Raw genomic sequence first — 25,490 nt, 5'->3', positions numbered from 1 at the left:
CTGAGTTCCAGTTGATCACATGTAAAAAAAAAAAACAACAACAACAACAAAAAACATCTATCACTGGAGTAATTGAAAGGATTTAGTGTTGCTATAAGAGACTGATGCAGAAGGTGGCAGCAATACACCAATACAGATGCTGGCTGCCGTTAAATGCCGAAGAAGAGCGAGGGGATGCTACAACGACATAATGGAAGCAAAAAAAAAAAAAAAAAAAAAAAAAAAAAAAAAAAAAACTTATTTTCACTCAGAGTGGGAGGAGGATTATTTTTCACATATTCAAATGCAAAAATCCATCTGTCTCATCTGCAACACAAATGTGGCATTACAAAAGAAAGGGAATTTAGAGGGACATTTCAAGACGATTTACAAGAGTTATGATGGAAACTTCCTGGTTCAATCACCTCTGTGGGCCTGAAAAGTCCAGGAAATAAAAAGTTGGCTAGTAGCAGAATGGTCCATAAATACAGAAGAGTGATGGGTGTGACTGATAGGGTCAGGAGTCGGCAGAGACATTTATTCCTTGCGCAGTTGGAAGTGATGTACAGACACACATCTGCTGCTGCACACAAAAATAAATTTCTGGAAGGGATTTTTATTTATTTATTTATTTTTTTAAATTGTGGCCCAAAATTAAAGAATTTCTGAAACTTTCAAACCATGCTGAATAGGACAAACACATCGCCAACATGATCAGCTCCGTGAACACGTTTAAAAGCAACTCACATCTGCCATCAAGCAGGATCCAACAGTGAGACCTGCGGAATTTTCCACACAGACAGAACTTAAGCATCAGGGCAATGACAGTGCAGAGCTTGAGAGTGCACATTATGATGATCAAGTGCACAGCATCTTGTCACAATCTGACAGGCACTTTACTGACTTTGCATCTATTGAGCCTGTTGTCAGTTTTCTGTTTTCCATTTGGGGAAAATATAGATGTGGATTGTATAACATCCTAAGTGGCATCATTCTTAATGTACTACTGAGAATGAGATCCTCACACTGAAAAATGACTGCGCTCAAATCCAGACATGAATGTCTAATTCTGGTCTAATGCAGAAAGAGAAGTACCCCAACCTCAGACAAACTGCACAGAATTTGACTGCGCATTTTGGATCAACTTCAGGGTTTCTCCCCAGACAATGGAAACAACGATGTAGCGCCTCTCAGATATTTTTTTCATCCAGCCAGGCTATTTGTGCTGAACAGACTGCTGCCTGCTCGCCCCTCTCCCATTGGCAGCCAGCAGAGCAGAGCCACAGCACTGCAGCTCAGAGTCTCTCAGTGAAAGAACAAAAATTCCATCAAAGTCTTCCAATAAAATGAGCTCCTTCTGCCTGCATAGCTAGTGACACATTAAGGCTTTATTTTACAAATGAAAGCCTTCATGTTTCCAAAGTTTGCTCAAATAAGCTGCAAAGACAGTGTGAGAGTGATGAGGCTCTCATCCTCTCAGAGCGAGGAGGAAGCCAGCAAGAGAGAGAGAGAAGAGGAGGAAAAAGTGCTAAGAGTGGATTGCTACAAGCTGTAAAAAAGCAGCGAAACAATTTTAATCAACGATCATCTTCATCACACAGCTTCAGTGAAACAGTAAAGTGTGAAAATGATTCAGAAAGCTTTTCATCCAGGATTTCTCTGTAAAGAGCAGATTTACTTCTGTACTTCTTACACAAGTATTTTTTTTCCTTTCATTTTCTTTTTATTATTGTTGTTTATACACCAATGACACCAGATCAAATTACTTGTATGTGAGAACTTACTTGCAATAAATTTTATTCTGATTTGACAATCAAATCAGTCCAGATTTAGCTCTTGTTCAAATAAGACAATTAGGGGTGATATTGTTTTAAAAAAGTATGCAATCCTACTCAGAAATGTTAAAAAGAAAAACTAAACTGTCAACATGACAGAAAAACTCTGCCTGTCTTACTGGATTAAAGGTACAGTGTGACATTTTTGAAGAGGAGCGCAAATGTTATGTCCATCAACACTAATGTGTTTTTAAACTTTTCAATGTTATTTATTTATTAACTTAGACAAAAACATGTAAAAAAAGAACTTTGATAACAACATAAGTGTTATTTTTTGTCTATTATTCTTGCTTTTAATGCATCTAAAACCAGTTAAAATGATGAGTAACGCACTACGCCTCAGGTGATAATTGCCAACAGCACAGCTATACTAAAAACGTCTGTGGAGACCCCGATCTTATTTGTGTGAGTCAGCCTTTTCACACACACAAATCATCAAGTCAAAATACAGATCCACCGTGACTGATGACCACCTTGCGGCCTGGTTACGGCTGCACTCCGCTCCTACTGTCTGGACTATGAGAGACTAGCTGCCTCCTCTCATTGCCAGAAGTCCCATTAAGGTAGAGAACAACTTTTTCAACTTGAATTAAGCATTGTATAATTTGGGTTGTTTGTTGTGTTGTTACAGGCCAGTCCTAGGACTACTTGTGCTTATTCTTTGCACAACACACATTTACTTCAACAATGTGTTAGTATTGTTGAAACTTTATCTTTGTGCCAGAAAATTGTGTTACATTGGTGCACAATAAATTGTGGCTGCACTATGGCTTTCGATGCGACTTGGTAGATCTCGAAACACTGTCAACTTTAAAAGTAAATCTTAGTTCAAATGAATTGTAGTATTGTCCCTTTCCTTTGTACTGAGGTAGTATTTAAATTCAAGCTTTTTTTGCGGATGATTTATAAAAAAATAAAAAAAATAAATCGAGTTTTTCCCTTCTTGCTACGGTGTACTTTTTGTCCACATGAGCTTCTGTAGCTTCCCCCCCTCCCGCTTCCTTTATACAGCTACAACATGGCTGCCGTTAGCGAGAGTGAGTTTGTTCCCAAGAAAGGAATTCGTCAGTGGCGTGGAACTGGTTTGGGTTAGCAACGACAAGTGACTGTACGCTGCAAAATTTGCAACAAAAGGCAGCAGCACAACAAACCTTTTCCAGCATCTAAAACAGAGGCATCCAGCTGAGCGGGAGAAATGCTACGCTTTATGAGAGGAACATCAAGATGGCGCAAACAAACAAACTCCCGCTAAAAAGCAGCCAACTGTGGTGGAATCTTTTACCACAAGGCACCGCATATGATAAGAAAGGTGCACGATGGAGAGCGATCACTGAAGTTGTTGCTTTGCACATCGCTAAAGATTATGGTACAGATATATACAGTGGAAAAGACTGGATTTATCAATTTGCCAAATAAAGCGGCGTTTTTGATGCCGTAGCATCCGGCACACGTCAGGCAACGGGGGTTCATACCCAGTTCTATCTTTACAATCGCAGGTTAAGACGCGCGTGAGAACGGCGGTGTTCTGCTGCCGCCGATAATGCCCTATGTACTGCTGGTTATTCGGCGGATTGAGCGGCGTTTATCCGCGTATTTGTGGATAGTACGGCGGTCAAAATGCCGGTGAAATGTTCCGCCCCTTTCCACAGCGAAAACAGCCAGAACTACCGCGAACTTCAGTCTACGTACTACCCGCCGACAAAACCGTCTATGTGTAAATGCGGCTTTATGTATGAGAGAACACTGTAAGTTAACCAGCTGGGTAGAACACACAACCTTAGATTTGCGACGCAGGCCGTGTTCAGTCGCTCCACCCATCCTTTGTCCTCATCCGCCATTTTATAAATATACTTCTAGTAATTAATGTTTAGCACTTTCAATTAAAAGTACTGTACATAGGTTATGAAAAGAATACAAAAATACACAATACTAGGACAAATTCATTGCAATTTTGTGTTAACAATAATGGTGGCATATCCATTTGTTCTATTTTTGACCCATTAAGCCAAAGTTATTATGAATGAATTACTTTAAGTACATTTACATTTCTAAACTCGCCCATAGGGTGTGCAGCCAGTACATTCTGAGTGCCGGTTCCAAGCCCGGATAAATGAGGAGGGTTGCGTCAGGAAGGGCATCCGGCGTAAAACAAGCCAACCTGTTATGCAGACTAAATCAAATTTCCATACCGGATCGGTTGTGGCCCGGGTTAACAATGTCCGCCACCGGTGCTGTTGCCCAACAGGGTGCCGGTGGAAATTGGGCTACTGCTGGGCAAAGATGACGAAGAAGAGGAGGAGAACGTTTCCACAAAAAGCGGGAGAAGAAGAAAACTAGAAGGGTGGAATTGAGAGTGGGGACTTTGAATGTTGGTAGTATGACTGGTAAAGGGAGAGAGCTGGCTGATATGATGGAGAGGAGAAAGGTAGACATATTGTGTGCGCAAGAGACCAAGCGGAAGGGAAGTAAGAGCAGGAGCATCGGCGGTGGGTACAAGTTGTTGTACCATGGTGAGGACAGGAAGAGAAATGGTGTTGGGGTCATTTTAAAGGAAGAGTATGTTAAGTGTGTTGGAGGTTAAGAGAGTGTCTGACAGGGTGATGAGTGTGAAGTTGGAAATTGATGGGATGATGATGAATATCAGTGCATATGCCCCACAGGTATGAGATGAAGGAGAAAGAAGATTTCTGGAGTGTGTTAGATGAGGTGGTGGAGAGTGTGCCCAAGCATGAAAGAGTGGTGATAGAAGCAGATGGCAGTTGATTTTGCAAAAAGGATGGAAAAGGCTGTGGTGAATACCTACTTTAAGAAAAGGGAGGAGCACAGGGTAACACAAGAGTGGAGGAAGGTGCACACAGGTGGACTACATTCTTTATAGGAGATGCAAGCTAAAAGAAATCAGACTGTAAGGTGGTGGCAGAAGAGTGTCAGACAGCATAGTATGGTTTGTAGGATTACTTTAGAGGTAAAGAAGAAGAGAGTGAGCTCAACAAAGGATCAGATGGTGGAAGCAAAAGGAGGAAGACTGTTGTGTGAAATTTAGCGAGCAGGTGAGAGAAACACTGGTTGGAGGGGAAGCAATTTTGGACAACTGGAAAAGTACTGCAGATGTGGTGAGGGAGACAGCTAGGACAGTACTGGGTATGACATCTGGACAGTGGAAGGAAAACAAGGAGACTTGGTGGTGGACTGAAGAGGTCCAGGAAAGCATAAGGAGAAAGAGGTTGGCGAAAAAGTTTTGGGATAGTCAGAGAGATGAAGAAAGTAGACAGGAGTACAAGGAGATGCGGCGTAAGGCGAAAAGAGAAGTAGCAAAAGCCAAGGAAAAGGCATACTGCGAGCTGTACAAGAAGTTGAATAGTAAGGAAGGAGAAAAGGACTTGTACCGATTGGCCAGACAAAGGGACAGAGCTGGAAAGGATGTGCAGCAGGTTAGAGTGGTAAAAGAACACATGGTAATGTGCTGACAAGTGAGGAGTGTGTGCTGAGAAGGTGGAGGAATATTTTGAAGAGCTGATAAAGAAAATGAGCAAGACAAAAGGCTGGATGATGTGGAGAGAGTAAATCAGGAAGTAAAGAGATTAGTAAGGAAGAAGTGAGGGCTACCATGAAGAGGATGAAGAGCGGAAAGGCAGTTGGTCCAGATGACATTCCAGTGGAGGCATGGAAATGTCTAGGAGACACGGCAGTAGAGTTTCTAACCAGATTGTTTAATAAAATCTTGGAAAGTGAGAGGATGCCTGAGGAGTGGAGACTAAGTGTGCTGGTTCCTATTTTCAAGAACAACGGTGATGTGCAGAGCTGCAGTAACTACAAGGCATAAAGTTGATCAGCCACAGCATGAAGTTATGGGAAAGAGTAGTAGAAGCTAGGCTTAGAAAACGGGTGAAGATCTGTGAGCAGCAATATGGTTTCATGCCGAGAATGAGCACTACAGATGCCATGTTTGCTCTGAGAATACTGTTGGAGAATTACAGAAAAGGCCAGAGTTACATTGTGCGTTTGTGGACTTAGAAAAAGCATATGATAGGGTGCCAAGAAAAGAGCTGTGGTATTGTATGAGGAAGTCTGGAGTGGCAGAGAAGTATGTTAGGGTAGTGCAGGAGATGTACAAGAATAGTGTGACAGCCGTGAGATGCGCAGTCGGAATGATAGACTCATTCAAGGTGGAGGTGGGATTACACCAAGGATCAGCTCTGAGCCCTTTCTTGTTTGCAGTGGTTATGGACAGGTTGACGGATGAGATCAGACAGACAGGAGTCCCCATGGACTATGATGTTTGCAGATGACATTGTGATCTGTAGCGAGAGTAGAGAGCAAGTTGAGTCTAGTCTGGAGAGGTGGAGATATGCTTTGGAGAGAAGGGGAATGAAAGTCAGTAGAAGCAAGACTGAGTACATGTGTGTGAATGGGCGGGAGCCCAGTGGAATAGTGCAGTTACAAGGAGTAGAAGTGGCAAAAGTAGATGAGTTTAAATATTTGGGGTCAACTGTTCAAAGTAATGGAGAGTGTGGTCGAGAGGTGAAGAAGAGAGTGCAGGCAGGGTGGAATGGGTGGAGAAAGGTGGCAGGAGTGATTTGTGACCGAAGAATATCAGCAAGAGTGAAGGGGAAAGTTTACAAGACAGTAGTGAGACCAGCTATGTTGTACGGTTTAGAGACAGTGGCACTAACAAAAAGACAGGAGGCAGAGCTGGAGGTGGCAGAGTTGAAGATGTTGAGATTCTCTTTGGGAGTGACAAGAATGGACAAGATTAGGAATGAACTTATCAGAGGGACAGCTCAGGTGGGACGGCTTGGAGACAAAGTCACAGAGGCGAGATTGAGATGGTTTGGACATGTGCAGAGGAGGGACCCAGGGTATATAGGGAGAAGGATGCTGAGGATGGAGCCACCAGGCAGGAGGAGAAGAGGGAGGCCAAAGAGGAGGTTTATGGATGTGCTGAGGGAGGACATGCAGGTGGTTGGTGTGACAGAGGAAGATACAGAGGACAGGGTGAGATGGAAACGATTGATTTGCTGTGGCGACCCCTAACGGGAACAGCCGAAAGACAAAGAAGAAGATATTTCTCTACAAAATGCACATATGTATATATTAAACACAAACACACGGTTTGTGTGTATGCTTGTGTGTATGGCTGTGTGATTTTTAGGTTGATAAAGTTCTGAATTACAGAAGAAAAAACATTTTTGATATGAAGACCAGTATACAGTTGTATGCAAAGGTTTGGGCACCCCTGATCATTTTCATGATTTTCCTTTATAAATCATTGGCTGTCTGCATCAGAAATTTCAGTTAAATACATCATATAACAGACAAACTGATATTTGAGAAGTGAAATGAAGTTTCTAGTATTTACAGAAAGTGTGCAAAAATTGTTTCAAGTAGACCTGCATTGAAATAAATGGTCAGATTTCAGAAAGAAATAGCTGATATGTATTTATAAGACCCTTGTGAATGCAGTAAAGTAAATCTGTAAGCCCAAATTTGTAATTCAGCGGAAAAATCTTCGTTTAAAAATGACAAATTTGCAGCTAAAATTTAGCCCTCTGTGAAAACAGTTTGTACAGCCGTATCACTTCCATGACGTCAGGGACAAGACGACGCGCTCCCGCCTTCAGTCCGATCCCGCATTGAAATTGATTTTATCTGTTAGTAATGTTACTTATACACGCCCTGGTTTCAACATCCAAAGGTAAGCTGCAATGAATGTGAGATAGAGATCTGTGTGCTCAGATCAGCAACGACATCGACAGCGGGCGCCGTTCTCCCTCTCCCGCTCTGCCTCCGCTGCGCTTTTTTAGTCTGCGGGCTCGTTAACGAGCTCATTAACCGCCGACGCGGGCCACTCACACTGCCCATGTCTGCTTTGCAGCCGGTGTTGTGCCAGATTCAGCGCACAACACCGGCATCACCTCTCTGTCTACTGAATGGAGCTGCAGCACACTTGGCACAAGTCCTGAGATTACGCTCGCTGTTTTAATGCGAAGCGGCCGGTACACCTGTTGCTGCAAGGACAGACTTCTTGCGGCAAAATCCACAGCACCGCACGTCTCGGCAATCGGAGACCTAGAGCTCCATGGATGCTGAGAGAGGTTTATATATTTTTAATGACTGGGATTCTTTGCGGGTCTCGCCTCCATATCCCGCGATGGTACCAGAGGCGAAAGACAGTAGATTTTCATTGCAACACCACTCAAACGGGCGTATGAAAAAGTCCCCAAAATAATTTTCAAGCACAAATAAAAAATGTGTACTCACCAAACGTGCTGCAAGACAATATGAAGTTTTAAAAAAGTAGATCCTTCCATATAAGACAAGAAAAATGTGCAGATGCAAACTGACGTAAATCCACACATTACAGTTGGCGCGCAATGCATGCTGGGAGAGAGGGTCTTCTCCGTGACGTCTCGGCAGCGTCCATGATGAGAGGGACAGTTTTGCGGAGGGCTAAATGTTAGCTGTAAATTTGTCATTTTTAAATGAAGATTTCTCTGTTGAATGACAGATCTGGGCTTCCAGATTTACTTTACTACATTCAGAAGGATCTTATGTGTAAATGTAAGTCATTTTTTGGTCCAAAGATCTGACTGCATTTATTTCAATGCAGGTCTACTTTAAACAAAATTGGACAGGTGCGTAAATTTGGGCACCCTTGTCATTTTAGTGATTTGAATACATTTAGCACTAATTATTGGAACGCAAAATTGGTTTGGTAAGATCAATGACCCTTGCCCTCCTTACACAGGTGAATCCAATTATGAGAAAGGGTATTTAAGGTGGCCATTTGCAAATGTTTCCCCTTTTTGCTTCTCTTCTAATGAGTGGCAACATGGGAGCTGCTAAACAACTCTCAAATAACCTGAAAACAAAGACTGCTCAACATCATGGTTTAGGGAAAGGATACAAAAGCTCACAGATTTCAGCTGGCACAGTACTAGTTAAGGCCCAAAGTGGCAGGCCAAGAAAAATCTCATAAGCTCAAGCGAAGGGTGGTGAGAACAGTCATAGTCAACCCACAGACCTGCTCCAAAGACCTACAACATGATCTTGCTGCAGATAGTGTGTCTGTGCATCAATCAAGTATACAGCGCACGTTGAGAGATGCTGTATGCTGCTGTAATGCAGAGGAAGCCTTTTCTGCATACATGCCACAAAGAGAGTCACTTAAGGTATGCTAAAGTATATTTGGACAAGCCAGCTTCATTTTGGAATAAGGTGCTGTGGACTGATGAAACTAAAACTGAGTTATTTGGACATAAGGGGCGGTATGCATGGCTGAAAAAGAACACAGCATTCCAAGAAAAACACTTGCTACCTACAGTAAAATTTGGAGGTAGTTCCATCATGATGTGTGGCCAGTGCAGGTACTGGGGATCTTGTTAAAGTTGAGGGTCACATGGATTCCAGTCAATATCAGCAGATTCTTGAGAACCATGTTCATGAATCAATGGCAATGTTGAAGTTGCGCCAGGGCTGGATCTTTCAACAACACAACACTAAACACTGCTCAAAATCTACTAAGCTATTCATGCAGAGGAACAAGTACAACATTCTGGAATGGCCATCTCAGTCCCCAGACCAGAATATTATTGAAAATCTGTGGTGTGATTTTAAGCGGGCTGCACATGCTCGGAAACCAACATATAGATACATACATATAGAAACATACAGATATTTTGTAAAGAAGAATGGTCCAAAATTCCTTCAACCAGAATCCAGACTCTCATTAGAAGCTATAGGAAGCGTTTAGAGGATGTTATTTCTGCAAAAGGAGGATCTACTAAATATTGATGTATTTTTTCTGTTGGGGTGCCCAAATTTATACACCGGCCTAATTTTGTTTAAAGAATTATTGTACACTTTCTGTAAATCCTATAAACTTCATTTCAATTCTCAAATATCACTGGGTTTGTCTGCTATATGATATATTTAACTGAAATTTCTGATCTAGACAACCAATGATTTATGAAGGAAAATCATTAAAATTATCAGGGGTGCCCAAAATTTTGCAAACAACTGTATGTTTCAATGTTATTAATATCCCAATAGTAACTGTGTTTTATTCCTCTCATCATACAGAGAATGGTGTTAAGGATCCCTGCATAGATCGTGCCATCAGAGTTTGCAAGAAAGTTGTCGCTGCTTTTTCCTATAGCTGCAAAAAAAGAAGAGAGTTGGGCGAAAAACAGAGCTTGGCATACCCCTTCATCAGCCAACAGTGTCCCCAACCAGGTGGGGCTCCTGTCAAAAAATGATTAGAGCATTTCCTAAAACAGGAGAAGGCTGTAGCCTGTGTCCTGGGGTCTGATATGAAAAGCCACCATCTTGTGCCCTCTTGGCAAGACACTGAGGTTTTGGAGTCGGTAAATAATGCAGTCAAACCACTGCAAGACTACTGATGCAGTGTCAGGGGAAATATACGCAATTGTCTCCTACATTAAACCCGTTATCCATTTGTTCAGCTTGAGGAAGACAACACAGAGCTTACTAAACAACAAAAAGGACCATAATGGGATACCTTGATGAGAAGTACAGTGACCGGACAACCTACACAAGTCAAAAGAAGAGCTGTCACTAATAGGGCTGTCACGATTAGGAATTTCTGGAGACGATTAACTGTCAGACAAATAATTGCGATTGACGAATATAGTCTATTTTTTTTCTTTTTTTTCCCCCCTTCTTTATATTCTACTATTGTAGTATAATTACACAACTCTGGAAGAACGTTTGGCTTCTGTGAGTGGAGAAACTGGGAATGGTGCAACATTTTTATTTTTATCTTCATTTTACATACAGTCCCAGCTTTTTCTGACTTGTGGCTGTTTCTGTTGCATTTCTGAAATTGTTTCTCCTCATCAGTCACCTTTTGTGCTTAAACACTGCATTAAGCCCATATTGAACAAATAAATACCTTTGGAAAGTAACAGCTGTTAAAGTTCAGAGTTCTCACCTGCTTTTTGTGATCTGTGCGTCTGAACATCACCACAGCTTCTCCATGTCAGGGTTTTTTTTTTTTTTTGTGGCTCAGTTCATTCATATATTCTCATTTTTTAAATATGTTTTTAAAGCTATTTGACCGTTTATTTAATCTCATGATCTCAAATTCAGCATACAACGCGCACAATGTGTGAACAGGACGGTAACGGCAGAATCACACCTTTAGAGAAAGTTCAGAGAGAAGTAAAGGCAGCTTCACTTATTTTTTTTTAACTTGTTCACTCGGGTTAAAATCCTCTCTGCTTCGCGCTCGCTGCGCACTGATGGTTCTCAGACTGTAACGTGTCGTGCTTCCATTCAGGAATCTCCCTCAAGCACCCCCTTGCTCCCAGCCTGCGTGCACACACACACACACACCGAGAGCTCCGCATTTTAGACGGCTTTTGAAGAAGACGGCCACTGTTTTAATCGGCCGTCTTATTCAAACGGCAGGACAGATCGCTCTTCAGCCTCCATGTTATTGTCCCACCTTAAGACGAGAGCGAGGCTGCAGCGGCAGGACAGATCGCTCTTCAGCCTCCATGTTATTGTCCCGCCTTAAGACGAGAGCGAGGCTGCAGCGGCAGGACAGATCGCTCTTCAGCCTCCATGTTATTGTCCCGCCTTAAGACGAGAGCAAGGCTGCAGCACAATGACATCATATTCTGAGTCGTTTTATGCTTTGTGGATAAAATAAATAATTCCCGGTAATTGCGAATATGAAAAATAATCGTGACTGACGATTATTGTAATAATTGTGACAGCCCTAGTCACTAATCTACTGTTTTCCCCCACTGACAAGTTCACCACAGCCTGGTCCAGTTTGCAGGTGGACCGAGAAGAGGCAAGGCCTCAACCAGACCCCATGAGGAAAAAAAACTAGCAGCCTTCTTTAAGAGAAATCATGCGCCAACCTCTGACCAGTCAGAAGCAGTTAAAATAGAGACTGAACTAGCAACCTATCTGCTACTGCCAGTGGCAGACCCTGACACTGATCCACTTCAGTGGTGAAAAAGCCATGAATCCAACTTCAAGGCTCAGTAACCTAGCCAAGTACCACCTTTCTATCCCTGCAACAAGTGAACCATCTGAGAGGGTTTTCAGTGTAGGAGGAGGAGTTGTTACATGTAGTAGGGCATGCCTCAAGCCAGAGGCAGTGGACAGGCTGTTTTCCTTGCCAAAAATGTATAAATGTTATAGACAAGCACAAACCCCATGTCCTGCACCTCAACCAAAATGTTAGTTTTGTTCATATATGCAGGGATACAAGTGGCACTGTTTATCATTTAAAACAAGAGTTTAATAAATGCTTTAAGTCTGCACTATATCAACCTCAGTGTTGGAGGAGTTGATTTCTTATTTATTTGCATACAATGTTGCTATGCTACGTTTGTTTAAGACAGAAGACATGCCTCACAGAGGAGGCTCTTTATTCAGTTGTTGGAAAATTAATTCTATCCAAAGTGCAATTTATCTGTTAAAAAGAGAACAAAATTTTTTTGTGGGGGGAATAAATTAAATAAATAATCTGAGAATTTTTTTTTTTTTTTTTGCAAAAGAAATAAATCTGAGATTTTCTTTTTTAGGCCATATTACAAGAGCACTCAATCTGTTGTGCCAGTGAGTAAAGCAAATTTTGAAATGTTTAAAACTTCTGGCAGATATTCATTTTGTGAACTAGTTACAAACATTGCACAACCTATTCGAAAACACTGTCACTGCGAGCCACTGTGTCTCATTGCTGCAGAGCATCTGAACATAAGATGTTTAACATCTATAATAAACATAATTTTACAGATACATTATCTAACTCGTAAGAAGGAATGAAAATGCAACTGTTTTACCAATCCATTACAATACAGATGTTATAAATTGAGACGACTCTAAATGCATTCTCCACAGCACAGGCGCGCATGAGACAAGCTGCAGCTGTACACAATTTCTCTGTGATTCGGGGAGAGCGGTGAATACATCAAAATGGTTAAAATCTGTGCTTTGCAAGGATGTAGTTACATCAACTAGTGTTGCTTATTAGGGTGGACAGATTTTCCAAAGATAATATTTTGAGGAGGAAAGTTTTTTTTTTAATGCCTATCTTGGACAAGCAGCAGAAGAGAAGCCCAGCAACATGACAATGGTCTTCAAAACATGGATTTTTATCCTTTCGTTTCGGTGTGCCAGGAAAAAATTCTTATGTGCATTCTCCTCCCGAAAACGTAGACCCGGCCATGTTTGTGGTTTGTGTCTGGCATCTCGTCGCACTATGGCCTAGCTAAGATGCTACGTGCAGGACGCTGCGCTACAGAAGTTGCTTCTGTGGTCCACAGATTCGGACAGTAACGTGATGACGAGTGCCCGCTGTTAACAGCAAAGTTGTGATGTGGACCAAAGACATCTGGAAGTACTTTAATTTCTTAAGGTGGAATTTATTTCACCGTGCCACCAGTGGCTATTGTCTAAAATGCACTGGAGTGTAATCTCTTGGTACTCTATTTGCTGGAAGGATATAAAATCCATGTCCAGGCTCACTGGTTTTAAAGTGCGACAGTTCCTCCACAGCAAACAAGCTGTGTGCATACATGTAGTTCAGCTCCGCCCTCAGTGAACTGACATGGTAGAGAGAGTGACACTGGTACAAACTGGATTTGAAACGCACTGGCGGCCTGCAGTGTTGCTTATCTGGGGCACAGACACAGCCAGATTTAAAACCTGCAGACAGGAATCTGATGGTTGTAAACCTGATGTTCTGCTTTATACAGTCAGCAGTGACATTACTTTTGGACTGTCTACCAATTTACTCAAAACTGCACTGAACTAAGAGCCCCAATTAGTAAGTATCAAATATGATGAGCGTAAATTTCCTTGAAATTTGCACTCATCATATTTGATATAGCCTCAAAATTGATGTAATCTGAGGCTATATCACCTGCCCCTAGCAAGTCCTATAACAGACAATCAGATATTTTGTTCTGAAGTGAGCACAAGCTTCCCTTTAGCAGCCCATGTAACAATAAGTAATGTACACTCACTCTTCTTGCTGTCTCCACAGGCCACCTCTGACAGATATCTGTAGTAGTCTCCTTTCATTTTGAGGTAGAACACCTTGCTCTCTGGCTGACTTGCATTGAGAATGAGATATTCCTCAAGCAGTTTCTGAAAAAGAGAACATTAAAAAGTTCAAAATGCCAAGCAGAGGGTATTCACAAAAACAGATAGCAGGATCAAGCTGGCATTTTCCAAGTATCCCTGAAGATACCCCATACTGACTTACATTGATAGGAGTCAAAATCTTGAGTAGATGTCAGACTCTGAGGTCTACCTTCTATTAAAAGCTGTAACTGATGTAAACCAACAGGCTGTTTAATGGAAGTTCTTAAACACTGTGCTGTTGCTAACTGACCAATGCAAGCTGGAGGGGGGTTGCTTGACACTGTTAAATCACTTCCACAATACCCCAGTACTCCATGGAACCACAGCACTGCAGATACGCCCAAAAGATTTACATGACAATAGTGGCAATTTGTCAATATTTCATCAGCATTACTTTTTATTGGCGACAATAGGACTGTTGGCCTGGTGGGCCATCAGAACTATTAATACTGTAGGGGAAAACTGCTACAGGGCTGTACGCTTAGCTTTTTCACTAGGAGCACAGGTGCTCCTAAATGAAAAAATTTAGGAGCACTGTGAAATTTCTTGATACAATTTTATTATTAAACACAAAGACACATACTGTACAGAGTACCTTTTCCACACACACATGCACATTTTATATGATTCTATTGTTGTATTTATTACATTGTTTTTTACTTCCTTTTCTATCGTTATTTACATCATTGCTTTTGTCCATTTCATTACTTTTTGCTGTATATTTCTTGTATTATTTAAACCCTCACACACACAACATCCCGGTCCCACTTTTTATACTCAGGTCGCCTGCTATGCTTAGCTACAGTCAACCAACGGTCCACAGCAGGATGTGGATCAAAGTCCTCTAAAGCTTGCCCCTCCAGGGTGATCCTCATGAGGTCTTCAGTGGTGGAGACCGCTAGGCTGCTTCTTTTGGTGCTCTTCAGCGTTATTTTTTACAATTATTATAGACGTTTTAAAGCTGTAAAACCCCTCACTACACACTTTATACACTTTTCTCAATCAGGCATGAACATTTTCTCACTTTTCTCTCATGTGTAAACACTCTCAAAGTTCAAACCTGAGTAGAAAAATAAGACCAACCTGTTTTCAGGCCCAAACATTTGCTTGAGAAATAAAAATAGAATGTTTTCCTATAAATAATTATGATGGCTTTTAGAACTAACAAATTTAATTTTAACGATCAACGTACGAGGTTGGACACAAATTATTAATCGTGACTGACCAGTATTTCACAGTTCCTCTGATCGCGCCTCTTCGTCCTGGCGCCGCTGCACTGTCACGTCTTTTTCCACTGACTCACACCTCACTGCAGGTGTCTTTTTCCGAGTGTAGAACACAGTTATGGGTAGTTGTTGGCGCTCTTTTTTTCTTCTGGGCGAGAAGATTCTTATAAACAGACACGCAGAACACAATGCGCGTGCTCTCCCTTCGCGGTGCTTGATGAGGCCGCGGAACACAATGCACTGTAAAAAAAAAAAAAAAAAGGCATGCAAAATTGGACTAAAAAAATCCGCGAAACAGCGAGGCCACGAAAGGTGAACCGCGTTATAGCGAGGGACCACTGTATTTATTTTAGGAGCAAAATGCGAATGAAAGGGTTGAAATACATTGTCGCACACGTGCGCCCATTTTATTTTTTTTCCCCTCGCACAATCAAATTTTAGGCGCAATATGCGAGCAAAACGCTCGCACTCTACAGCCCTGTGCTATCTTTAAGTTATTCAATTTCCATGTCCACTTACACAGGTTTCTGTGGTCAGCACAAGCAGCATCTTTTCACATTTGGATCTATTCAACCAATGATTTTTTTTTTTTTTACACAAACCAATTATTTCTTCTTTGACAATAAAGAAGTACCCTATGCTCCCCACAGAGGTGTCTTCTGAGACTTATCCTCTACGCCCTCTTTCCTCACAACTGCGTGCCCACCCACAACACAAACACTATCATTGAGTTTGCAAATGACATTGCAGTTGTGACACAAATCAGGAACAACAACCAATCCACTGACGGGGAGGAGGCATCTGGTTTCTGGAGAACCATAAACAAGTCATCCATAATCACGCACACAAAAACACTTTCGGAAGTCCTACATCCTACATAGCCCCCTCTACATAAACGGCACTGAGGTGGAATGAGTCACCAGTTTCAAGTTTCTGGGAGTTCAAGTCATTTAAGAACACTCATCGACTATGAACCTATCCGCTGCAGTGAAGAAGGCTCAACCATGTCTGCACTTCTTCAGAAGGCCAGATTAGTGGAGATGATCTTGGTCAACTTCTACTCAAGCACCAGAGAGAATCCTCACAGTGTACTTCTGTGTGGTACAGTAATTGCACAGCTTCAGAGAAGGAAGGTCCTCCAGTGGGTGGTCAAGACGGCACAACGAATCATCAATACCCAACTACCAACACTACCGGATATACACAGGAACATTCGCGTCGCATATCCAGATCTACCAGTTTAAGAACAGCTATTTTTCCTAGTACCCAAAGACATCTAACTCCCCCTCTAGCTGCCATCTTATCGTGGTGGGGGAGTTTGCGTACCCGGATGATCCTAGGAGCTATGTTGTCAGGGGCTTTGTGCCCCTTGTAGGGTCTCCCAAGGCAAACAGGTCCTAGGTGACGGGTCAGACTAAGGGCAGTTCAGAAGCTCCCATGACAAGTTTTTAAAAAAAAAAAAAAAAAAAAAAAAAACATCAAGGACCGAGACATCGCCCGGTATGGCGGAGCCGGGGCCCCACCCTGGAGCCAGGCTTGGAGTTGGGGCTCGCGCGGGAGCACCTGGGGGTCGGGCCTTAGCCCACGGGGCCCAGCCAGGCTCAGCACGAAAGAGCAACGTGGGCCCGCCCTCCTGTGGGTTCACCACCTGCAGAGGGGGCCATGGGGGTCAGGTGCAGAGAGGATTGTGTGGTGGTCGAGGGCGGGTGGCCCGGTCCACGCTCACAGCCACTGGCTGTTGGCACGTGGAATGTCACCTCGCTGGGGTGGAAGGAGCCTGAGCTTGTGCGGGAGGTTGAGAGATACCGACTAGAGATAGTCGGGGTCACCTCCACGCACAGGTCGGGCTCTGGTACCCAACTCGTGGAGAGGGGCTGGATGCTCCACTTTTCTGGCGTTGCCCACGGGGAGAGGCAGAGAGGTGGGGTCGCATTGCTTGCTTATTGCTCCCCAGCTCAGTCGCCATGTGTTGGAGTTCACTCTGGTGGACGAGAGGGTTGCGTCCCTACGCCTTCGGGTTGGGGACAGGTCTCTCACTGTTGTCTCAGCCTATGGGCCGAGCAGCAGTGCAGAGTACCCGACCTTCTTGGAGTCTCTGGGAGGGGTACTAGATAGTGCTCCGACTGGGGCCTCCATTGTTCTCCTGGGGGATTTCAACGCCCACGTGGGCGGTGACAGTGAGACCTGGAGGGGAGTGATCAGGAAGCACGGCCTCCCCGATCTGAACCCGAGTGGTGTTCAGTTGTTGGACTTCTGTGCTAGTCACAGTTTGTCCAACACGAACACCATGGTCGAGCACAAGGGTGTCCATAAGTGCACGTAGCAAGAGGACACCCTGAGCCGGAGGTCGATGATCGACTTTGTAGTCATATCATCTGACCTTCGGCCATGTGTCTCGGACACTCACGTGAAAAGGGGCTGAGCTGTCGACCAATCACCACCTGGTGGTGAGTTGGACCCACTGGGAGGGGAGGAAGCCGGTCAGACCTGGCAGGCCCAAACGTATCGTGAGGGTCTGCTGGGAACGACTGGCGGAACCATCTGTCAGCGAGGTCTTCAACTCCCACCTCCGGGAGAGCTTCTCCCAGATCCCGGTGCGGCCGCTCATAGCTGTGGTCACAAGGTCTCTGGTGCCTGTCACGGCGGCAATCCCCAAACCCGGTGGTGGACGCCGGAAGTAAGGGATGCCGTCAAGCTGAAGGAGTCCTACTTGTCTTTGTTGGTAGGGGGGACCCCGGAGGCAGCTGACAGGTACCGGCAGGCCAAGCGTGCCGCAGCCCATGCGGTTGCAGAGGAGTTTGGGGAGGCCATGGAGGAGGACCATCGGTCAGCTTCTAAGAAATTCTGGCAAACGGCCCGACTCCTCAGGAAGCGGAAGAAGCTCTCCACCAGCACTGTCTACGGTGCGGGTGGGGAGCTACTGATCCTGACTGGGGATGTTGTTGGGTGGTGGAAGGAATACTTCGAGAATCTCCTCAATCCCATCGTCACGTCTTCCGAAGAGGAAGCAGAGACTGGGGACTCAGAGGCAGACTCATCCATTACCCAGGCCGAAGTCACTGAGGTGGTTAGAAAGCTCCTCGGTGGCAAAGATCCTGGGGTGGATGAAATCCATCCTGAGTACCTTAAGTCTCTAGATGTTGTGGGACTGTCTTAACTGACAAGCCTCTGCAACATCACGTGGCGGTCGGGGACAGTGCCTCTGGACTGGCAGCCCGGGGTGGTGGTCCCTCTGTTTAAGAAGGGGGACCAGAGGGTGTGTTCCAACTACAGGGGGATCACACTCCTCAGCCTCCCCGGTAAGGTCTATTCCAGAGTACTGGAGAGGAGAATTCGACCAATAGTCGAACCTCAGATTCAGGAGGAGCAGTGTGGTTTTCGTCCTGGACGCGGCACACTGGACCACCTCTACACGCGCCATCGAGTGCTCGGGGGTTCATGGGAGTTCGCCCAACCAGTCCACATGTGCTTTGTGGATCTGGAGAAGGCGTTCGACCGTGTCCCTTGGTACACCCTGTGGCCGTGTTCTGGGAGTACGGGATCCTTTGCTAAGGGCTATCCGGTCCCTGTACTACCGCAGCAGGAGGTTGGTTCGCATTGCCGGTAGTAAGTCAAACCTGTTTCCAGTGCACGTTGGCCTCTGCCAGGGCTGCCCTTTGTCACCGGTTCTGTTCATTATCTTTATGGACAGAATTTCTAGGCGCAACCAGGGTGTAGAGGGGGTCTGGTTTGGGAACCACAGAATCTCATCTCTGCTGTTTGCGGATGATGTGGTTCTGTTGGCTTCGTCAAATCGGGACCTTCAGCGTGCACTGGGGCGGTTTGCAGCCGAGTGTGAAGCATCCGGGATGAAAATCAGCACCTCCAAATCCGAGGCCATGGTTCTCGACCGGAAAAAGGTGCTTTGCCCTCGCCTCAAGTTGAGGAGTTTAAGTATCTCGGGGTCTTGTTCACAAGTGAGGGATGGATGGAGCGTGAGATCGATAGACGGATCGGTGCAGCATCTGCAGTGATGTGGCTGCTGTATCGGACCATCGTGGTGAAGAGAGAGCTTAGTAGGGGGGCAAAGCTCACGATTTACCGATCGATCTATGTTTCGATCCTCACCTATGGTCATGAGATTTGGCTCATGAACGAAAGAACGAGATCGCGAGTACAAGCGACCGAGATGAGTTTCCTCCGCAGGGTGGCTGGGCGCTCCCTTAGAGATAGGGTGAGGAGCTCGGTCACTCGGGAGGAGCTCGGAGTCGAGCCGCTGCTCCTCCACGTCGAAAGGAGCCAGTTGAGGTGGCTCGGGCATCTTTTCCGGATGCCCCCTGGACGCCTCGCTGGAGAGGTGTCCCAGGCACGTCCCATCGGGAAGACCCAGGACACGCTGGAGGGACTACGTCTCTCGGCTGGCTTGGGAACGCCTTGGGGTTCCCCCGGAGGAGCTGGGGGAGGTGTGTGTGGATCGGGAGGTATGGGTGGCTTTGCTTGAGCTGCTGCCCCCGTGACCCGATTCCAGATAAAGCAGAAGAAAATGGATGGATGGAAGACATCTTAACTCTGACCACTGTTTTGTTTTGTTTTTTTACTGTTGTACTTCTCATTAGGATTGCACTTATTTTAGGAGCACATAATACCTTTTCCTTGTACCTACTCAATGCCCTGTATGACAATAAATTAAATATTAACCTTTAGATAATATGCTTTAAATTCATTTTCACTGTCCCACCTAGGGTTGGGTATCGAGACCTGGTTCTTTTCAGGTATCGTTAAGAAATTATTCGATCCACTGATATCAACAGCCTTTTTGTTTAACGATTCCCTTATCGGTCCTTCAGAGCGGCCGTTGTTTTTGGGGGAGTTTGTTGGGAAATGAGCATTTCTCTACGTTGATTAAAGACCCTGCAGCGGGTCTAATCAACCGCTTCTGCAGCGCGACTCCACTTTGAAACTTGAACCAATGAAGGAGTGCTTCAATCCACTGCTTTGTTGGTTCTTTGATTCACTGCTCTTCAAAAGCAGCAAGTCTGCTTCTTAACCCCTCTCAAAGCCATTAAAATGTCAATTGTGAGTCATTTTTGTATGGATTAAAGTCACTAACTGGGACTCTTGTTGCAGTCAAGAAAAAAAGAATCCTCCATTACATTGGCACTGCTCCAAACGCTGCGCGGCTCTCTGCCGAGACAGAGTCCGTTCGGAATTAATAACTTCAAAGCAAATCAGGCTTTAAATCAAATGACACCTCTCTCCAAACGCTGTAATACAGACAAACTACAATCGACTAAACCGTTTTTTTTTTTTTTCCTCCCTAAATGAGACGTCCTGTATTCTTTATGAATTACATCCCAACGTGCAGGACAGCCAGCTGCAAGATCTCAGCTCAGATATATGGAAAGACATTCATGTCAATGTCAGAAAGAAAATGCTTTTGACAAAAACTACAGATTTTGATTTCTATTTATGTCCAGAGATCAAGGATCCACCATGTAGAGTTTATTATGTCCAGAGTCCCAATTTCATATTTATTTACTTGAAGACTCAATAAAATGTTGAAAACCTGTAAAGCCTACTTTTAGTACAGAGAAAATTCACAGGAGGTATCGATAAGGAATCAGATCAATAAAATCTTATCAATACCCATTCGTAGTCCCACCTGCAAATGACCCAAACATCCTTAAACATTTTGACTTTTAATCACAGGTGGCTGCTGCCACCTGCTAATCTCAGATTAGCCCACACACCACCGCTGTTATCTGTTTACATTCAGCATTTGACATTTGAAACAATGATTTGAATTTGCTGATGGTTCTCCTTTCTGCTGACGAGCATCTCCACCCATGATGGTCTACTGGTTAAGCGTTGGGCGTGAGACCAGAGGATCCTTTGTTCAAATCCCAGCCTGACTGGAAAATCACTAAGGGCCCTTGGGCAAGGTCCTTAATTCCCTGGTTGCTCCCAGTGTGTAGTGGGCGCCTTGCATGGCAGCAGCCTCACACTGGGGTGAATGTGAGGCATTGATGTGTAAAACACTTTGAGCGTGTGATGCAGATGGAAAAGCGCTATATGAATGCAGTCCATTTACCATCTTTGACAACAGAACATCTCCATAAGGGCTTCCAGTTTGACCTGTAAGGTATTATTAGAAGTCCTCTCATGTATGATCTGACGTTAAACAGTGCAGTCGAGTTAAAGCTCCAGTCTTGCAAATAGGTGGAACTTGAGGCAAGAATATTATTTCATACTTCCAGTCACTTTTTCTAAAACAAAGTAACAATACTTTGAACATTTTCCTGGTGAAAAATAATTTGTACACAGGAGTGACTTCCTTTTTCACAGACTTTTGACACAAAGCAGAAAGTCTGACCACATTACACTCTCATTTTGGCATCCCTTCACTGGCTTCCTGTCCCAGTGAGTTCAGATTTTAAGGTTCTGCTACTAGTCAATAAAATTGTTCATGGACTGGCACCTCCCTACCTAGCTGACCTAATTAAACCCTACGTAGCGGCCCGGGCTTTGCGTTCTCAGGGTGCAGGACTACTTTATGTCCCTAGGGTGAATAAGAAGTCTGTGGGTCAGAGTTTTCTCTTATCATGCCCCTGTTCTGTGGAATGATCTCCTTGTGTCAATAAAACAGACTCTGTGAAGATTTTTAAGTCCAGACTTAAGACGCACTTATTTTCCCTTTTGCATGGCTAGCATACTGGCATAGTATAGTTTTACGCTTTTTACTCTTAATTTATTTTATTAGAAAACAGAGCGTGCCGCGGCCTCAACTTTACCTAAATTCTGGGTCTTTTAGTGAAGCTTAGGGCTAGTGGCCGGTGATCACCTTAGTATTTCTTGTTTTTCTTGTTGTTTAATCCTGACAAATTATACTGTATTTCTTGTCTTTCGGTTGCCTGATTCTGTTTTTCTCTCTGTGCAGCTCCATCCAGAGATGGGTGTGGCATTTGTGCTGGAGACCCTCCTGTCCTGTGCACCAACTGCATTTCCTGTATATTCGTTTTGTGAATTGTTCTGTAATTTATGTCCGTAGCATGGCCCAAGCAGAGGGTTGCCACTTTGAGTCTGGTCTGCTTGAGGTTTCTATCTCAGAGGGAGTTTTTCCTTACCACTGTGGCTCTGGGGGTTAGTAAGGTTAGACCTTACTTGTGTGAAGCGCCTTGAGGCAACTCTGTTGTGATTTGGCGCTACATAAATGACAATAAATTGAAAAATCTTAAAATTTTCGGTCGATCAAGGAAGAAACACAGAAAACTTTCCATACTGGTAATATTCAACTGCCGAGTTTGTTTAATTCAGTCTTGACGCACAGCATATTGGTTGAGTTACCACTTTCCATACCAGTACATCGTTGCAGATTTCTTGAAGTTCCTTCTCAATTTTCTCACGATATTCACGGGCCATCAGCTGTTTTTTCTCATTCCCCTCAGTCTTCTGCTCGATACTGGAGATGACACGCCAAGAAGAACGACGGGCACCGACCTGAAATAAAAACAGATTCCCATGAATGAAAATCCTCTGCTCCACTATGAAGCTGTGAGTGGTGATGTACAATTCAAAACTTGCGCTTTACACAATTTCTCTGGTAGAAACCCGCTTCTTTCTACAGCCCATTGCTTCATAGTAAAGCCCCGGTCACATGGCACTAACGAAGGACAACGAAGCCCAAATTAAACAAGAAATCTGGACTTTTGATTTTCAGAGGCATCATTTAACCTTCGTTCCTGCAGAAAAATTTGAATGGATACCGCCGCCGGACAACTTCAATTTGTCCGTTATTTCATTTCGCTTTTGTTCTCAGGGCTGTGAAATGAAATGAAAAAGCATCTCTTGGGGAAAAAAAAAATCTCAAAAGAAGTGCATATTTAAATGATCCTACACTCAACTTTTCATTTAAACTGTCAATGATAATGCTCAAAATGACAGAATATGACTTTCCATTTAATTGTAAACCAAATAATGCATTACCTCAGAACAATTAAACTACATGAAATTCATGAAGACTAAAAAGACAAAGTATTTCAAAAACCACAGCTGAAGCTTGTAGAATATTTTGAAAGTCATGGTAAAATATCAATAACATACCTTATAGTAAAAAAGTCACATATTCTTGTGTAAATTCCTGTAAATCCATTCAAAGCCACAATGACTTTTTCCAATTAAAGAAAGTCTGCATTAATAATAAAAAAAATTCACAGTTTTGTCTAAAATCCTGTTTTAACAGCACAATGTTTATTTTCCAGGGAAAAAAAAAAAAAGAAAAAAAAAATCTTACCATATTTCCCCAATGGCATAAGATGCAGTTCAATTTTTCCCCCCGTTTCTTTTCCCTTTCAGGTGTGTTCATGAAGATGACTTTAAATTCAAACCAGCGCCAATTCCACAGATTCTGAGTCATTATCAAACCTTTTCAAAGCATCGTTCTCACCATCTTCCCTCTGTCTTTGTGACAGACATGCCGCAAAAGTCTTCTTTTAAAAACTTGATACCTCTAAAAGTATGCACTGTCCACATGCTACATTTTAGCTTAAAAACAGCATCTTGGAGCAGGAGGCACACAACGTCGCTGTAGCAACCAGCCAGTCCCGCTTTATGATGATTGTCGTAGCAGCCACGCTTTGAGTGAGGCATCCGCAGACACCGATTTGTATCTGTCAGTGTCCGCGGATTTATAAAACTTGGATGATGTCATACAAAAAGGAGGCTTTGCAACAGGTATTTTAAAAACTCAGTGACTATCACAATTACAGAGTAAATCATCAACACCCCCCACCCCCCCACCCAGCCCATGACGAAATCGGCAGTTTTCACAGCCCGGCATTCTTGATGGTTATCGACTGCTTAGTTTTCGTAACGTTAGCGTTTGACTTTCGTCCAACCTTCCAAGTCCGTCACACTGAACGAAGACTGACGAATGCAACGATATTTGAATGAATCAATAACTAAAGTTTCGACGAGCTGAACAAAACATCCTTGTATGTGAATGAATTGTTCATTTTTGGGAAAAAAAAAAAAAAAAAAAGCAATGCTTTCATACAGAAACAACAGTGTTAAGAATGATTTATCAACTATTTACGCACATTTAAACCTTTTGTGGCTGGCCTGTGTGTGCGTGTCTTTGGGAGTAGCCTTTGACACTGACAGTTCCCCATGGCTGATGCCATGGACTCGTCAAAGGTACTCCTCAGGAGAAGTACTACCACAGAAAAAGTGTACAACAAGATACAGACGCCGCAAAAACTCAGAATGTGCAGACAAACAAAACTTGTGAAGTTTCTGTGTAGGCTCTCAGCTGTCCAGGTGGTTTCCTTAGTAGAGAAGCTTGAATCTTTTGTGAAGACAAAAACAAAATTTCGTTTTAGGATCTGTTCGAGTTTGCTTGATTTGCAGGATTTTCAGTGATGTGAAAAGTGCAGGATCTGTCGCCCACCTTTTCTCGACAATTTTTTTTACCTTTTAATCCTTCGTCCAGTTATCGCCGTTGCCGTGTGACCAGGGCATAAAACCCAATCAAAACCTCCTAATGGACTTTTATTTTCAATACAGTATACGAGGTCTGTTAGAAAAGTATCCGACCTTATTATTTTTTTCAAAAACCATATGGCTTTGAATCACGTGTGATTGCGTCAGCCAAGCTTGAACCCTCATGCGCATGCGTGAGTTTTTTCATGCCTGTCGGTTGCTTCATTCGCCTGCGAGCAGGCTTTGAGTGAGGTGTGGTCTACCCCTCGTCTATTTTTTATTGCGAATAAATGTCTGAACGATTTGGATCTTTGCTGCATCAATTTTTTTTCCAGAAACTGTAAGAGACCTCCAGGTGGACACCGTTCGAAAAATTAATATGGCTTTCAGGGACGATTTTATGGGGATTAAACAGATTAAGGAGTGTTACTGCCCCTTTAAGGACGGCCCACAACTGCTGAGAGCGCAGCGCGCTCCCAGCGCCGATGGACAGGCTGACACCCCACACAAACAACCAGATCATTTCCAACGTGAAAGCTTTGTTGATCCGGGACCTCGTCTGAATTTCACAAAAAGGCAGAAGATAGGGACATCAGCACTTTTCCCGGCACATTCCACCGTTACAGGAGTTTTGTTTTCATGGAAAAAGAAGCCGAGGGACACGCCACGGAGCCGTTCATTACGCGGGACAAAACCACCTCCGTGTTGGTCTCACAGGACGGCTTAAAGGTGGATCTCAGACAGATTCCGGTTGCTTTCCAGTCAAGTGAATATCCGATTGTGATTGTGCATGAGCTGGACATGCCAGAACATGTCCTGTGAGGCTTCATCACGGCGTTTCTTTTCGCCATGCAGCTCCGCCGCG

At 43.8% G+C, this 25,490-nt stretch overlaps 1 protein-coding gene across 1 annotated transcript in view; it reads right to left on the bottom strand.

Annotated features, from left to right (window-relative positions):
* The window catches only part of ywhaba (tyrosine 3-monooxygenase/tryptophan 5-monooxygenase activation protein, beta polypeptide a), a 63,257-nt gene that overhangs the window by 12,588 nt on the left and 25,179 nt on the right, over positions 1 to 25,490 (bottom strand). Inside the window, exons 3-4 of the mRNA XM_034165969.1 lie at positions 22,505 to 22,645; positions 13,823 to 13,946 (exon numbers count right to left, since the gene is read on the bottom strand). Of these exons, the coding sequence (XP_034021860.1) occupies positions 13,823 to 13,946; positions 22,505 to 22,645 (265 nt within the window). The remainder of the gene's footprint in view (positions 1 to 13,822; positions 13,947 to 22,504; positions 22,646 to 25,490) is intronic.

Source organism: Thalassophryne amazonica, chromosome 3 (genome assembly GCF_902500255.1).
Source record: "Thalassophryne amazonica chromosome 3, fThaAma1.1, whole genome shotgun sequence".
Lineage (NCBI taxonomy): Eukaryota > Metazoa > Chordata > Actinopteri > Batrachoidiformes > Batrachoididae > Thalassophryne > Thalassophryne amazonica.
Note: the sequence above shows the minus strand (reverse complement) of the source record. Positions and strands in the feature narration are given on the sequence as shown.